Source organism: Typha angustifolia, chromosome 4, assembly GCF_048772165.1.
Source record: "Typha angustifolia cultivar Huaian chromosome 4, ASM4877216v1, whole genome shotgun sequence".
In the NCBI taxonomy this organism is placed as follows: domain Eukaryota; kingdom Viridiplantae; phylum Streptophyta; class Magnoliopsida; order Poales; family Typhaceae; genus Typha; species Typha angustifolia.
In genome coordinates this window covers 9522293-9540316 of record NC_133242.1, presented here as the reverse complement: position 1 = coordinate 9540316, position 18024 = coordinate 9522293, and the positions used below count along the sequence as shown (strand labels likewise).

The 18024-nt window shown below is 36.3% G+C and overlaps 1 protein-coding gene across 1 annotated transcript; it reads right to left on the bottom strand.

Moving 5' to 3' along the window:
- Positions 1–1262: 1262 nt before the first annotated feature.
- LOC140758908 (uncharacterized) lies at positions 1263–12627 on the bottom strand. The gene is made up of 9 exons (XM_073095303.1): positions 12032–12627; positions 11829–11880; positions 11659–11737; positions 11512–11557; positions 11331–11429; positions 4427–4495; positions 3999–4350; positions 3406–3554; positions 1263–3296 (listed from the first exon to the last, which is right to left on the bottom strand). The coding sequence occupies exons 1-9, from the start codon at positions 12554–12556 to the stop codon at positions 1854–1856; spliced, it is 2814 nt and encodes a 937-aa protein (XP_072951404.1). The 5' UTR covers positions 12557–12627; the 3' UTR covers positions 1263–1853.
- Positions 12628–18024: the final 5397 nt, after the last annotated feature.

The window sequence follows — 18024 nt, the reverse complement described above, 5'->3', positions numbered from 1 at the left end:
TTAATAATGTGTGGGCCCCACTTAAAACTTAGCTCAAAATTTATAAAAAATTCATGTCAAATACATGAAATTACCAACATGCATTACATAGAAAATGAACAGAGATATGTCATAGAGTGAGTGAACTCCACAAGGCAGAAATAAGACTTGGTGAACAGGGCTGGACATCCAATGAAGGGTGCCATATAAGACCGAACTGGCTTTACCAGGAATGGGATAGCGATGGCGCAAAGGACATTGCATGCAAGGCCCTCATCACGACAACCCTTTGGATAGTGTGGAAACAACGGAATGCTTGGGTCTTCCGAGGAGAAAACTATCAGGCGAGAATAGTGGTGCGCAAAGCGGTGCAACTCGCTCGGAACTACGCCAAACCAACCCGGCCGATGATCAAGCCGACTAGGCCAAGGAGAGAATGTAGATGGTTGGCCCCACCCCCCCCGGTTAGATCAAGATGAACGCGGATGGCGCCTACTTGCCGGGCGACTATCAAGCGGGAGCTGGAGCCGTGCTCAGGTCAGCAGATGGCGCACTCCTGCAGGTAGCCTGGGAGCTCACGCCGGGGAACTCGGCGTTACTAGCCGAGAGCAAGGCCCTACGGCTCGAGCTGACCCTGGCTAGGGGGCAAGGATTGGTGGAGGTGGAAACAGATTCACTAGAGCTGGTGTAGATCATGAAGACGGAGCTCGGCTGCATGTGGAAACTTGGAAACCTAGTTGCTGAGTGCAAATCTTTGCTCAACTCTTTTCCAAACTATCGACGCATACATGTATATAGAGAAATCAACCGTGTGGCTGACTGGGCGGCCAAACGGGTAAAACTACGTCTTAGGCCGTCTTGTTAGGGCCGAAAGATCACATTCCCCCATCTTTGTAACTGCCTAAATTTTGATGCCTTAACCCCACCTGGGAGTTAAGCCAGCTAAATCCAGCTCATATTTCAAAAAAAGAAAAGAAAAAAAGAAATAAGAAATAAGACTTGGTTGTTCCAAGCTTCTTGTAATGCTTTTGTTTCAGTCCAGATATTCCAAAAGTTAAAAAGAAAAACATTTATGCATTATGAGCAACAGATTAGCCTCACATAAAATGAGTCCTGTGATCTGCCAGAGAAACCAATTGATGTAGGTAATTTATATTTAGCTACCTATATGATTTATATGAAAGTAAACAATTCACAAGAAGTCGATTGGACCTTTTCTATTTACTCAGTAAGATTCTTTTTTTCTTATTATTATTATGTCAAAGGAGCCCCAAGGCAGCACAGCAAGAGAATCAAGCAATTCATTCAGAAGGCAAATGAGCTACTCTAGTCTAACTCTATTCAACCATTTACAAACAGATACAAGGTGATATCGGCATATCTTGGCCGCTACAAAAGCTGTGGAAGTTACAGAAGCAAGGATCTAAGATCCTAATCTGATTTACAAAAATTCCATCAGAAATCAGAACCTGCTCAGGAACATAATTTATAGAAGAATTTGCCGAAGCTAGTCATTTTGAAGCAAATGTAGCCCTTTCCCCCCATAAGATGAGCTTCATACTGTCATTGATGGATGAATCAAGCCTCCAATTAATATCCGAGCAAACAGATCACCGAGAATTGGTCTTTCCCAGAAACCTACATATCCAATACATCAGAGATTGCTCCTCAGATTATATGTTTTTTCACTAGCTAATAGATGCCAGAATACATGCATGTCATCAGCTCCGAGTAGCTTTCTCTTCACAGCTGTATTGAATTTGGATGCATTATCTGCTTTTCCTCCAGTCAGACAATCCCTGAACCCATAGTTCACACATTTTTTAACATGCAACCCAACATCAATTGTTTCAATGCTCTACTCTATTTTAACTTCACAGCTGCAAAGCTAAGTCTGGTTGCTGGGCATCCAAGTGAACGCCTGTAGACTGCCCGACAGGGGATGCTGGGGCCTGGAAACTGATGTTCAAGTCAGGAGGAAGTGTATCCTTCTTCTGCTTATTTTGGGTGTGTGGGACCAGACCCTGCCACTGGGAACTGCCGTGAGATCTTGATAGATCGGATGCGATTAACTGGGGGAATATAACCAAACCCCTGTTATGAACTTGAGGTTCTGCATTAACTACCTGGATTGGTTGTCTGAAGAATTGAGACACATTTCTTGCCCTTGAGTCATCATAAATCTTTGGATCTGTATTAAGTGTCCTCCAGGCGGAGGTAATGTCAGAAGCAGACCTGACTTGGGTGCTGGGAAACCTCTGACTATCTACAGATGGTCTGTTCTCTAAAGAAGCTCCAAGTGACATCCATGCTTGTGCTGCGGCAGAAGCAGCAATACTGTGACTCTCACCAACTGCAGATGGAAACATCGGTACAAGCTTTCTTGGAGTATCATTACCTTTGTTTGAATTGCCTGTTTGGCTGAAAATCATGTTTGGTAATCCCGTTATTTTTGCAGGATCATCAACATTCTGCTGTTGCCTACTATGGCTAAGAAAGTTGGATGTCGTTCCTGATTGATGCTTGGAAATAAATCCCATAGCATTAGATTGTGTATTACTGTCAGAATTCCCCAAGAATCTTCCATCATTCAATCCTCCAAGATCTATTCCAATAGTATTATTTCTAGAATGTGTTGAGACTCTATCTGCTGGTTTCAAGAATTGTTTAGGCTGCAGGGCACTCCTGCCACATGAAACTACCTCAAGTGTCTTAGAACTGATACCTTCCGAAGATTCCAACCTCTGAGGAGTAGTCTCAGCAGGACTAGTCATGGAAGATGAACAGAAGCCTTTCATTTGACCAGCAACCTTACTGTGAGCCTTAGCATAATTAGCAGTCACTTGTCCATTCTTTTGATGTACCCTAATATCATTGCTTATAGGCTGGGGTTCAGCAGTAAAACCTGATACTCTCTGGTTCACTTCTGCCGTACCTCCATGACAGTTTTTCCTCAAAGTATTAGATACTCTAATACTGTTTCCAGTGGTTACTCGACTACGAGGACCCAAATATATGTCCTCAGAATTATTCTTCACAGCTGCTTTTGGCCCTTCTTTAACTCCAATGACTCTTTTTGGAGCTACCTTATTATGTAAATTTGAATTATAACCTAGCTGATGCTGAGAATGATTCTCCAAAGAAAGTATGGCAGTTGGGAGTGGTTCATACTCTCCAACCCATCCAGGACCGAACTTTATCCCGGCAGGCAAGGCTTTCTCAATGCTCTCAGCTGCAATTTTCCAGGCCAGGGGGCCAAGGGAAGCAGCAAAACGAGCCAAACTCCTAGCATATGAGTACTCTGTGTGAAGTCCAATCTGTGATAAAAGAAATGGGCAGATTAGATGAGAGAAAAAGAATGGAACTTATACGAAGACATGTGGCACGAAAATATGAAAGCTAAACAGACTCAACAGTACTACATACAGTGACAAGTTCCCTTGGCTCGCTCTCACCAATGTCAAGCACCAAATCAGATTCGATAGAAGACTGTTGGTCAGAAATATTGTAAGTTGCACGTCTATTTTCATCAACCACAGCTGACTTGCGGACAAGCTCTATGGGAAAACTTCTGGCTGAAAAAAAGAACAGAGAATCAGCTTAGATGTGTCACTAACCATTTTAACCAAAAAAAGGAGTCCAATTAAACACATAAATGAATCATCATACTAAATTTCTGGAAAAAGTACAATCTCTGTGGTAGTGTGGTTTTCAACTTTATAGAATCATTCCCTATGGTTTCAATTATATAAAAGAGATCCCTGTGGCCTGAAACTATATTGAATAGATCCCTGTGGTTTGATATCTATATATAAAGATCTCTATGGTTTAGTATTTTAGATATTTGATCCTTGTGGTTTGCTACTTTTCCATTCCAATATTACTCCCTGATCCTTGAATCTGTCAATTTTAAAATGGTATAGAGGTACTTTTATCTCAAGAGATTGTTACTCTCTAAAGATAAAATATATCTATTCAAGATACCAATGATTAGAGAGAGAAGGCATGGAATACAGTACCTGAAAGCTCATCTACCTTCTCTGATTTACTCCCACCCAGGGAACAACTTTTATCTACAGATCCATCAACTGCAATTGGGGGCTCAGCACCATTAGCTTTTGCTGTGCTTAGCCCAGTAAAGACCTCCCCTGTAGAGCCAAGAGTAGTAGCAGAGGAGATATCAGAACCAAATGGTTCTTGTCCAGTTCGGTGACAAGTAGAAGTCTTAAGTGGCTGCTTTTCCAAAGAGCTGATTCTGATTTTCTCTTCATTCTTCCCTTCATTTTCTGAGAAAATGTCATTGTCTCTTAGTTTCTGATTGTCTCTTAGTTTCTGAAACTTGTCTCTTGCCATGTCTTGTATGGAACGTGCCTATGCAGATTATTCTACAGGTCAATATCAATATAGGATAAAAGCCACAAACACATTTTAAGACAAGACTATATACCTGTCTGAAGTATATGGTATCTGGTGCATTATATTGCATTGCATTACTGCAAATTAAAAAGACATCATCCTGCAATTCCAAAGCGTGATGAAGTTAATATATGATGTGCCCAGGGTCCTCTATTCCAAAGGCTAACGATTCAAGCAACTAATACAATTCAATATGATTTCACAGCAACCTTCTAATATTTGCAGGAGCATCCATGAGTAAACAAAATGGGAACTTCCATAAGAATGCTCCATTCATAACTGAAGAATAGAAAAGATTCTTCATTCAAACTTTTAGGCAAGCCTGTGTTAATAATGTATAAGGACAACAACACCAAAAATCTGTCTCCTGGGTCCACAGTTAGCACCTAGTTGTGCAGCATAATGAGCACTTAAACCAGTCACCTTGGTATCCCCATTTTACTTTTTTTAGTAAATGGTGCATATTGAAATATATGAACACTTGCCACTGAACAATTCTTCTGAGTCTCAAAGATAATTGAAAAGCTTCAGAGTGGATCTACAAAGTTAATTTGCTCAGATAAATGTGACTTAAATAAGTATATAAGTTCATCACTCACAAGAATGATGATAATGGAATGATGATTCTAATGGAATGATGGTCTTCGATCACTAGATATACATCACGACAAATGGGGCCAAACATTGCACTGATCCTATTGAACACTCACTAGTGGTGTACAACTGTGTCATCTTAAGCATCAGACATGCAATGACAGAGATAAAAAGGTCAAGAAGATTTCAAAGGGGCTGCTGCAGGTAAAATTGCAGCATGCAAGGCAGATATTCATTTAGGTATAAAGTACAAACTTGTACTATGATAAAATGAGCAGCCTATAGTATGAAACCCACAAAACAAACCAAGAAGTGAACCAAAAGCACTTTATTTTATGCTGTACAAAAGGTACTGTAGCGTACATATTACAGGGGAAGTTAAATCAATGCCTCAAAACCGTAATGTAATGTAGCAGCTACAGATACACGTTGCCTCGCTGTCAAATAAAAAAGCAAGTGAAATCCAGTGTGCATAGATAATTAGATACATTTTCTACAAGCAAGAGGAATAGGGTATATAAATGCACTAGAACAATAGTTGCTGTGATATGTTTCTGTCCCCTACAAGAAAAGTAGAATATGCTTGTAGATGAGAATTGCATGTCTAGTTGTTTCTATTCTCCTCGCTCGCGTATAACAAAGTTGAGGCCACCTGTCACTATAAGTGCCTTTCTCCTATTATGACGAGAAATAGGTACATTGGATAGCCCTATAAAGAGAGAGAGAGAGAGAGAGAGAGAGAGAGAATACTTCTGCTTTGTCTTCTCGTTGGCTTTCAGCATCAAGACTTTGTCATAGAGTAAATCCTCTTGATTTGGTATTACCTACTCCGAGACTTCCTTAGAAATTTCTTGTGGTCTACCATGTAAGATCCTTCTACTAGGTTGTACAAGTGGGTGATCCCCACACAAATATTGAACTACCCAAGTTTGTTAGTCATTGTAGGATCATCTAAGATCACTAAATCTCCCTCCAGCTGCTTCATCAGCATCAACTTTCTGGCTTTGCTTCCAGCCCCTTCTCCCTGAGCTCTTGGCCAGCACAAAAACAAGTTTTAATATTATAAGAAACTTCCTCCCAGTTTTTGCTCTTGCCTGAAAGTTTTTTTTATTTCTCTCAAGCCAGATCATCTAGAGCACACAAGCCATCCAACTTTCCACCAACAATTTCTATCTTTACACTACTTCCATTAAAGATCTCCGTGACAACTTTTGGCATCTTTATCTTACAAAGGACATAGACATTCAATTAAGAATTTTAGCAAAAGTACTTATCAGAAAGAGATATTCATTGTTTCATCATTACTGCAGAAAACACAGCTACCCCTTCTAGTCCACCCACGCTTAATTAAATTGTCTTGATAGAAAAAATTTTGCTACACACCAACCAAAAAAAGCCCTCACCTTGATAGGAATTTTAATCTTCCACAGATATGCTCCTCATTATTAAGAAAAGTATAAAGTGACTTGACAATACAGATATCCTTCCCACCAAACCTCCAACAGGGTTTATCTCTTCCCTCATTAATCTAAAAATTACTACAAGTAACCAAATTAGGAACTGTTATTCCTCAGTAATCAAGTCCTCATCCAAGTTCCTGCGGTATTTCAAATTCCAATCAGAATCATCCCACACTTCCATTCACAGGCCAAGTAAGGCCAGACCTAAAAAATATTACTAGTTTGCATCAAACCCCTCCAAAAAAGGGACAACCTTGCAGAGTTCAAAATCCTCTGCCCTAAACTTCTTATAGTACCTCTGTAATAGCACTTGAGCCCACAATTAATTAGGAGAGTTCAGTAAACCTCCACCGCCACTTAGCAATCAAGGTTTGATTCATATCCTCTAAATTAATAATCACAAGCCCTTCATACTTTTTTTCCTTACAAGTTCTGTGCTAGTTTACTAGAGCATATCCCTTTCTCCAAGAATAGTTTGATACGACCTGACCATGTGAATCGAATCAATCAAGTCCGTTGAGCCAAGTCAACTCGAATTGAGTTACTTAGTAAATTAAATTTGCTTATTACTTTAAATTTCAAATAAGATAGATGTAAGCCCAATAGAGTGAATTGGACCCGATCCACTATAATTCTGCTCCTATAAATAGGAGTGATCATAGGATAATTATCAATAGTGGAATGATAATGAGTTTAATTATTTCTTTATTATCTCATCTTTATTTTTTATCGTGATCATTAGATTATCTTTATCTTTTATAGGAGTAAAGCATAACCTTAGATTCATTTAAAACTTTCAAACTCTAACCACCATCCTCCACCACAAGTCACTCTACCTTATGATCATCCACCATTACTCTTGGCTGTCCGCCGGTCTCCGACGACCTCCGCAATGTTGAATATTTCTACTTTTATTCCGTTCAACCTTCCTTCACTTTTTATTTTTAACTTTTTACCCCCACCTTGGATTCATCCATTCAAAACTTTTAAACTCTAGTTACCATCCTCCACCACGAGCCACTCTACTTTACGGTCATCCATTACCACCTTTGGCCGTTTGCTAACCTCCGACGACCTCCGCAATGTTGGGTATTTCTACTTTTGTTCTGTTCGACCTTCCCTCACTATTTTATTTTTAACTTTTGACCCCCACCTCGAGTTCACATGAAACAACATCCATTAGATTTGTAACTCGTGAGACTACCACCCATAAAATTTTTATAATTTTCTTATATCCAGATTGGTCCAGATCAGATTCGTAACACAAACCTTCTCCAAAGAGAGATACTTCTTATGTGATCCACTCTTTCTAACACAAGTAGGTATAATAAAGGATAAATAATAAAGAGGAAAGAACTAAGAACAGAATTTACCAAATTAATTTTCCCACCAAAAGATAACAATTTACCTTTCCAGCCTAATAACTTCTTTTCCAATTTTTCAGTAACAAGCATCGAATCCTGCCTCCTTAGTTTATTATCATGTAAAGGTAGCCTAAGATACTTTAATAGGCAACACCTCACTCTTGCAGTTTAAAATCTCATCTAATTCATGCCCCAAATTCTGGGTCCTTTCCTCAGAGGTTGCTTCAAAGAAGTACGGAATAAATTTTAGAATTCTAATTTCCTTTTCTCAGCCTTCAAGAAATATCAAGCTGTCATCTGATAGTGTAGATCAACAATCCCCTGATTCACCAAATCTGAACCCAGACCACTCAGCCAGCCTACTTTAGCCTTTAACAGCATTCTATTTAAACCATCAACAATCAGCAGGAACTAGAAAGAGGAAAGAGGGTCACCCTATCTCATTCCCAAGTTTTCATTTAACATCAAATGAAATAATGGTGTCCGCTGAACCCATTTCTCATTAAAGTACCTATCAACATCTTCTAACACCTTGTCATAAGTCTTTTTAAAGTCTAACTTTAACAAAATCCCCTCCCCCTTCTTTTTGACATTGCAAATGTCCTCATGAGCACTTACAATACTCTTAAGAATGAACATCTTCACTTTGGTAACCCTTAATGAGATCATCCATAACGTTTCATGGATATCTCTAAAGCCCCACAGGCTTTCCCTATTGGACAGTTTTTAATTTAAATTTGTTTGCCTTGGTTTATTATTATTGTTTTATCTTTTCTTATGGATTGGTAAGATTCGATAATACCCAGAATGCAATTCCACTTCTGATTACAAAGTAGGCAGCACACAATCTAGAGCACATTATCTTCTTTTGTGGATTGGGCTATTCCACCTTTTAAAAAGCTTCAAGAGGTATATGCATTGTCTACCTTAAGACGAGGTTGAAGTTTACCTTTTAACATCTAGTAGGCAATTATAAGCTTATATATATATATATATATATATATATATATATATATATATAAGTGTTTCCAAAAATCAATGTGGTTTTATGCCAGGGAGATCAACTGAAGAACCCTATTCGAGATTGTGATCACACCCCAACGGTAGAAGTGTGAGCAATCATGCGCAAGGTTAAGGGTTCAATCTACCACTGCCTCTTTATGGAGACTTAAGTAATATGCTTGAAAACGCGTATGACAATGTGCCTTTTGGGAAGGTTTGCATTTTGTTCAACTCATTTGGAGCCTATAGACGCCAATTATCACAAAAAAGTATGAAATAACTAAAGAATAAGATGATTTGATGGAATAGTGTATGGAAAAGCGGAATTTCTTACATAGGATACTTATCACATCGGAAAAAAAATAGGATAAAGTCCTTAGGGAATAAATATAGAGGGTTTTAGAGAAGAAAAGGACATGGATCTGAGTTTCCCAAACAAATAATATTATTGGTTTCAGGTAGAATCGAGCATGTCAGGCCAAACTTCACTTCCATTATTGGGTCAAATCTGACCCGAATCTGAAACCCTTGGTCATAAATTTCCCCTATCTCTCATGATATCTTTCTCCCTTTGGTCTCCTTCTACCTCCTGGTGCCATCTCATCCTTTCCAATCGGATGACAACAAGCAATGGTAACCAATGACGAGTAGTTTTCCTGTGATATCAACCTCCATTGAGGAGTTTTCCTGAGAGGCGAGGTGTTTTTATTTCTCTCTTTGATTAGGTTCTTTTTCATTACATAGGATCTCCATTTTAAAGAGGAAGGGAAGATCTATCACGACATTATGCGTAGGATCAAAGTACGATGTTTAATTGGAGAAATGTCTCTGTTGTGTTTGCAATCATCATGTATCACTTAAGTTGCAAGGAAAATTTGATAAGAAGGCTATAAGACCAACCATATTTTATGGACCTAAAAGTTGGCAATTAACAAACCATAATGTTGGGCAACTAAGAAATGAATATATACAAAATCCAATGTAGCTAAGATGAGAATGTTGAGATGCGTGGTGGAGTTACCATAAGGTAGTGTTTGAAAGGGAAATAAAGAATCTTTATCCTCTTTTATTTATAGAGTTGCAAACAACTTGCCTTTGAGAGCAATAGATTGTAGACAAACTTACCATTTTAATAAAGAAAAATTATACTTTCATCTATTTAGATAGTTCCACCAAAATGATGAAACAAATTTTATCCCCTAATATATCCCCATTTATCCCTGAGTTTTGACAAGCAAAGGAATAGGCTGGGGAGATATCCACATTTATTCCACTTCCAAAACAAATTAGGAACACCTATAGAATACAATGATCGCAAGCTATGTCCTCCATCACGATCTCGAATGAAACTATTCATGGAAATGTTCAGGAGTTCCATTAGAAGGCGGTGGCGAATAATGGACCGGCACCAAGGGAGGTGCCAAAAGTGAAGATCCACGAGCCCAAATGCTACAAGAGTGAAAGGGATGCTAAGGAGTTAGAGGACTGATTGTGGCAGGTAGAGCGATACTTCAAGACCGTAGAGTTGGAGGATGAGAATGCCGAGATAGATCAAGGCTACATGATGTGGGAGGAAGTTAGAATAGACATGATAACACTCTATTTAACAAAAAAATATCACATCAAATACAGCTAACAAAAATTCCCACTGTCCTTTGAAAATTAAAAAGCTTGTGTGGCCCTACGTAGGTGAAACAAAGCTAGTTCCAGTCAGCAATGTTTGATAGGTTAATGACATCCAAACCATTCAAACGGATATTAAAACCACTATACTCTAGACAGCTTAAGTTTTTCGAGTAGTTAATGAGTTAATAATAATTCTAGATTAGTGAACTATTTGTCTACCAACATTCATGCTTACACAAATTTCCATAAGTTATAGGATATCTAGTTATTTGTTTCAGCATTGCCCTAACAAGAAATTCAATGATATTTATGTATTGCAACATATATGCACAAAGTGATGAAACATATCACAAGTTGTGTCTTATAGTGCATCTTATTTGGGGATGACGTGACAAAAATAAGAAGGTTACAAAAATTGGGCTCGAAGTATTTTGCATTAAACTATAACATATTGAAGTAAAAAATTAGGAAAAAAAACCCATTAATAAGGAAGAAGTTCCTCAAATGGATAACTTCAATTATCATGGATTTCGAACAAATGGAAGATGAAGAGAGCATCACATGTAAAATACAGCAAGTTAGACTTAAAATGGCGTAACATTGTAGATGTTATGTGATCTCATATAGAACTAAAATAAGAAAGAGCTCTTGTAACATCAGCCACATTCATGAAACTCATAATTTTTGTTAATAACAGTCAGCACTAGAGACCTGCGACTTAGAGAATCAGCCTCTCTAAAGATATGATGTATCGAATGATTCTCAAACCATAGCAGTCAGCATTAGAGGGCTTGTAACTTACACCTAATGATAAACATAACTATGAAAACACGACACTATCAAATATGAGATAACACATGCTAATATTGACTAAAACCGATATACCAACCTCAAATTGCTCAAATGAGCGGTACACATTCCTCCCCAGCTTCTTCCTTATAGTTCCAAAGTCCATTGGATGCTCAATCACATCATGGTAGTCAGGGAGCTGCAGCAAGAAACAGCATATCTATGAGCTTCAAGCATTACCCACCAATTCATTCTTCTTACAACTATTATACAACCCTCACCTCTTCTGGATCCACTGGCTGTGCAAACACCCGGTAAGTATCTTTCCTGCAGCACCCACACACAAACGCAGTAAAATTTCAACCCAAAATTCAGCAAACAATGAGAGGAAGAACATCAGGTAGCTAATAGCTAAGGTGTCCACGAACTTTTGAAGCTTATCAAGAATCGCCTCCAACATCTTCCTCTCCGGTAGAGGAGTTCCCGTCATAAATTTGGTTGACAGACCTGATATTCCAAAAAAGAACTAGCCATTTGAATCACAGAGGCATTTTCTCAAGCATCTGATGGAAACCATGACGAATCATACAGAACTAACCTGTGACAACACCCTTCACCTTCAGTCTCGAGACAAGATTAGTCTTTCCTACCTGCAGAGCAAAGAGAGGATTAATTAAAGAGAGCTAATAAAGTTTCAAAATCTACAACTTTTTCCTTCTGTTAGGGAGTAACATGAATAGTTGTCGACTCCCACCAAGTGAGAAGAGGGACCAACCCTAGTTGAGAGAAAGTAAAGTATACCTCCCGGTTACGGGATCCGTTCGTTCCTGTCCGTTCATCACAGGAGTCGATCCTCCTCTTCTTCGGCGGCTTGATAGCTTCCTCCTCCTCCTCCTCCTCTTCTTCACCCACCTCTTCTCGATTATCGTTTCCCTCCTCCTCGTCCTCCACGTAAGAAGACGACGACGACGAGGGAGGCGACGAAGATAACGCATCTGACACGTGTCGCTCTGAGGCTACCTTCCGATGCCTCGAGATCGGCGCAGCCTCCTCCCTCCTCACCCGGAGAGGCGGGAGCTTGAGCACCAACTTGAGCTTCCTCCTTCCCCTCTCCTCGACCTCCTCCTCGTCGTCGTCGGAAGAAGAAGAGGATAAGCTGGAGTAGTCGTCGTGGAGGGAGCGGCGCCGCCGCGGCCGGAGATTCCGACGATTCTCCTCCGTCCGGAGACGCGGCGCAACAGCCGGAGGCCGTGGAGGCCGGCCTCGCCTCTTGATCATCGGCGACGACCGGCCCTTCCTCGCCGCCGCCGCAGACTTCGCCATCATCTCTCTTTCTCTCTCCTCTCTCCTCTCACTACCTCCTACTACCACTTTTCTAGCTCTCTCTCTCTCTCTTCTGCTAGATCTCTTACTTTTTCTCTCTCTATCTTGTTAGATTTCTTTATTAATTTTTTGACCATATTTTCATTTCACACCCTTAATTTCCAACATTCCAAATCAGACCCTTGCTTCTTCCCACTAAGTCATACGACACGGTCCCACACGGTGCCTAGGGTAGCGTAATTTCTGAAATTTTAAGTAATTAAAAAAGTTCAGGACCAAAACACAACAAATATATATAATGTAGGGTGTGAAATAAAAAAAAGCCTTTTTTATTTTATATTAAAAAAAAAAAAAAGTCGTGCAGGATTCGGTGTTGGTGGACTAAGACCACAACATTTAATTGTTTACTAAGCTTTTACCCAACTAAGAGTAAAATAGTAAATATAATGTACTAAATTTAACGTGTCTCACCTTGTTTAATAGCAACAAATTTAACTCCAAATCATAACACTTATAATAGCATAAAAATTTCTAGAGCACAATGCTTCATCATGTCACATTCTCACATTATTTGTGCAATAGATTGACAATAAATTATCAATAAAGGAAAATAGCTGAGAAGATGTTAGATAGATGTATTGAATATTTATAAAATTTCGGACAAAGTCAGGTGTTCTGTAGATCCGTCATCTATATCTAGTCTTCGGGCTCATGAATGATAAAAAAAAAAAAAAAATCTTGGTTGGGTAAATAAGTAGACTGCAAAGTAACATAAAGATTAATGAATATAGCAAACTTATCCTTTGATAATTTGTTATGGACGTATAGTTATCTATTTTGACATACATACAAACAAAATCATATGTAGCAGCAAATCCCAGTATCAGAATCTTATCTCAAAAGCTTGCATTCTCGATCAATACCCTATTTAAACTACATAATAATAATACGAAGAAAAATATTGGAAATATCGTGTATTTGATATGAATTTTAATAAACTTTGAGTTAAGTTATAAGTGGGGTCCACATATTATTAATGATGAATTAATGATGGAATTAAATTAGCTCAAAAGTATTTTATTATCATATATTCACTTATTTAAATTTATGAAGAGAAGTGAATAAAAATTTACTCTAAAGTGGATATCATGGTAATGAAAAAATAAAGAAAAGTAAGTTTGATATCATATTATATATTTAAAAAATATTAGTATGGTATATAAATGTGAAACTTTTTATGAGCTTTGAACCCCAACATGGATTCCTATTTTGTAGGTAAATGACATGTGTAGCCCGGCTCGACTTGGTTAACATACGAGTCAAGCCTAAAATACAAGTTCAAATCTCATCTAGTTTGGGTCGGGTTTAGTTGAATTTGAAGTAGTATGTCCTTTTGATTAGAACGGTTAATTAGTTAAACTCAAAATGGTGCAGGTGCATCCATTCTTGATCAAATCTAATTGTTCTCATCCCTATAAATAAACTACTAGTCTACATTATTTTATATTAAATTTTGTTCATTCAATTTAAGTCCGGTTAGAGTCTTCTGTCTACATTTGAGAGAGTACATCACGATTCAAATTCGACAATGCATTCGAATAGTTACTCTTTTTTTAGTGCAAGACAATTATTGTGTATTGGGATACTAACGTCCACTATTCCAAAAGCAATCGATGAAGGATGAATTAATAGTAAGGAGATAGTGTTCAATACTATACTCGTTACATTTTATAATCTGTAAATTTATTTAATTTATTTACTTATTTTGGATCGAATTTCTTATGACATTTGGAATCAGATTGTTACTACTAACAATCTTAAGACCAATTCTATGGCTATTAATCTAATTTCTATCATTATTTTTTTCTGTGATTGGATTTTTATTTTTCTTTCTTTCTTTTAGATGGCTGGAATAATAAAGAGTACTATTACACATATCACTACTCGTCAAATAACTACAGTTTATAAAAAAAAGTTTGAGAAGTTCTGTGGTGCAAAATTTAAGATATGGCAACAGAAAATGCTATTTTCATTAAATTTGGCTAAATTTCTATATGAAGATGTACCTAAACTCCAAAATAAGGAAATTGATAAGCAAATAATTGCTACAGTGGATGCGTGGAAGCATGCTAACTTCCTTTGCCGAAACTATATCCTCAATGAGTTGAAAACACTGTAGAAATTATGGAAATCCTTAGATTAGAAGTACGAGACAGAATATAACGGTGCATAGAAATTTATAGTTAATAAATTTCTTGAGTACAAGATAGTTGACACCAAACTACGATTAACCAAGTGGAAGATCTTCAAGTGATAATTTATGAGATTTACGCTAAAAGAATGGTAATTATTGAATTATTTCAAGTGGTGGCTATTATTAAAAAATTACCACCATCTTGGAAGGACTTCAAAAATTACTTGAAACACAAGCATAAAGAGATGGCACTTGAAGAACTTATTATCAGATTGAGAATAGAAGAAGACAATCATATTATTAAAAAGAAAATTTAAAGTTAATATATGTCAAAGGCAAATATTATAAAGTTTACAAAGGACAAGAAAAGGAAGCAAGCCGATGAAGGCTCTAAAAGTGGCAATGAAAAGAAGTTTAAGGACAAATACTACATCTGTTATAAACAAGGACATCGTACTTAGAACTATTGTTTGGAGAAAAAAAAGAACTCTAAGAAAGAGAACTCTGAAAAGAAGAAACCACAAACCAATATAGCTAAAGTAAAGGAAAACATTCGTTTCGATGTTGATGACATACACCTCTTCCCTGTTGTCTCGAAATAAACCTAATTGGTGGTAATTTTAAAAAATAGTTGGTAGACATTTGGGTTATTCAACACATTTGTGCCAATAGGTGGATGTTTTCATCTTATCACATTATGACAGATGAAAAAATTTACATAAGCAATTCAACAACTTCTAAGAAAAAAAGAAATAGGAAATGTCATGTTAAAATTGATATCAGGGAAAGAACTTACTCTCGATGACGAAATGCATATGCTTGACATCCGAAAGAATTTGATTTTGAGATCATTGTTAAGTAAAAAATGTTTAAAGTTGGTGTTTGAGTCTGATAAATTTATACTTATTAAAAATGATATGTATGTAGAAAGTGGCTACTTGTCTAATGGTCTCTTTAAGATGAATATAATAACTATGATTCTAAAAATAAATAAAGATGAATATTTTTCTTACTTGTTTGAGTCTTGTGAAATTTGGCATGAAAGATTAGGACATGCTAATTATGGTACATTGCGTAGATTAATTAATCTTAATATATTGCCTAATTTCTATATTAATTTGAATAATAAATATGAAATATGTGTGAAAGTCAAATTGGCTAAGACTTCATTTTATTCCACTGAACAAAGTATAAAACCTCTAGAACTTATACATACTGATTCATGTGATTTAAAATTTGTTCAAACTAGATATGGAAAAAAGTATTTTATTACTTTTATTGATGATTGCACAAGATATTATTGTGTATTTGCTAAAAAATAAAGATGAGGCATTAGAAGTATTTATAAATTACAAACTGAGATTGAAAATCAACTTAGTAGAACAATTAAAATACTAAAAAGTAATAGAGGTGATGAATATAAAATAAATATGTGCAATAAAAAAAATTATTCATCAAACAACGGCTCCATACACTTCACAGCAAAATGGTATTACTAAACATAAGAATAAGACTCTGAAAAAAATGATGAATGCTATATTAATAAGTTCTGGTTTACCACAGAATTTATGGGGGAAGCTTTGTTTTCTATAAATTACATTCTCAACTGGTTACCCCATAAAAAATTAGACAAAACACCTTATAAATTATAAAAATATCGAGAATCTAGATATAAATTCTTAAGAGTATGGGGATGCTTAGCAAGTTGCAGTTCCGAGGCAAAAAATTGGACCTAAAACTATTAATTGTATATGGAATGCATCATTTTTTAAGAATGTATTTACATATATGTCTACATCAGAAGTAAGTTCTTTTAAAAGATTTTATAAAAACATAGAAAGAGATGAGCAGGACTAAAAGTCTATGCAAGAAGAATATAATAATAAACCTAGACGAAGTAAGATGGCAAGGACTTCTATGTCTTTTGGTTCTGATTTTCTAACATATTTGTTAGAAAAAGAACCTCAGAATTATATGGAAATAATGTCTACTTTAAAACTCTTTTATGGAAAGAAGCTATTGATAGTGAAGTTGAATCCATTTCACAAAATCATATCTAAAAATTGGTGGTTCTTCCACTAGGGTGTAAACCTTTGGGTTACAAATAGATCTTCAAAAGAAAGATGAAAGTAGATGGTTGACTTGACTAATACAATGCAAGACTTATAGTCAAAGGATATAAATAGATAAAGAGAATAGATTAATTTAATATATATCACCAAGAATAAGAATAATGTCTATCCGATTAATAATTGCTTTTGCAATATTATATAATTTGGAAATACATCATATAGATATGAAAAATGTATTCTTGAATGGTGAATTAAATATATAAAAAATCTATATGGAACAAAAGAAAAAGGTGTGCAAATTAGTTAAGTGTCTTTATGGGCTTAAACAAGCATCTAAATAATAGCATAAAAAATTTGACCGAGTTATGATGTTAAATGATTTTCGCATTAATGAATCTAATAAGTGCGTTTATATGGAAGGCATTTAAGATAATTATGTCATTGTATGTCTTTATATGAATGATATGATAATAACTAGTACTAATGTTAATATCATTAAAGCTACCAAGAACATGTTGGCTAGTAAGTTCGACATGAAAGATCTGAGAGTTGCAGATGTGTTTCTTGGTATAAAGATTACTAAGACAACTAAAGAATATGTTATATCTCAATCACATTATATTAAAAAATTATTCGATAATTTTGATAAAGGTAATAACAATCCTAGAATACATATAGATGTGAATCTTCATCTCACAAAAAATATAGGTGAATGTACATCTTAGTTAGAATATTCTCAAATCATTCGGATATTGCGTACTCTGTAAGTAAATTGAGTAGATATACAAGTAATCTAAGAAATTATTACTTGAAGGCGACAGTTAGAATACTCAAATATTTGATATATATCACTAACTATCAATTGCAATACTTAAGATATTTAATAATACTTAAAGGGTACAGTGATGCAAATTAAATTTTTAATATAAAAGATATCACATCTACAAGTGGATATGTCCTTACACTTGAAAGTGCATCTATGTCATAGAAATCTTCTAAACAAACATGTTTAGCTAGATCTACTATGGAATCTAAATTCACAGCACTAAATAAGGTCGGAGAAGAAACTAAGTGGCTTTGAAATTTCTTAAAAGATATTCCTATATGGCAAAACCTGTGTTCAGAATTTGTATACATTGCGATAGTTAATCGACTATAGGAAATGCACAGAGTCAAATATATAATGATAAGTCACAACATATACG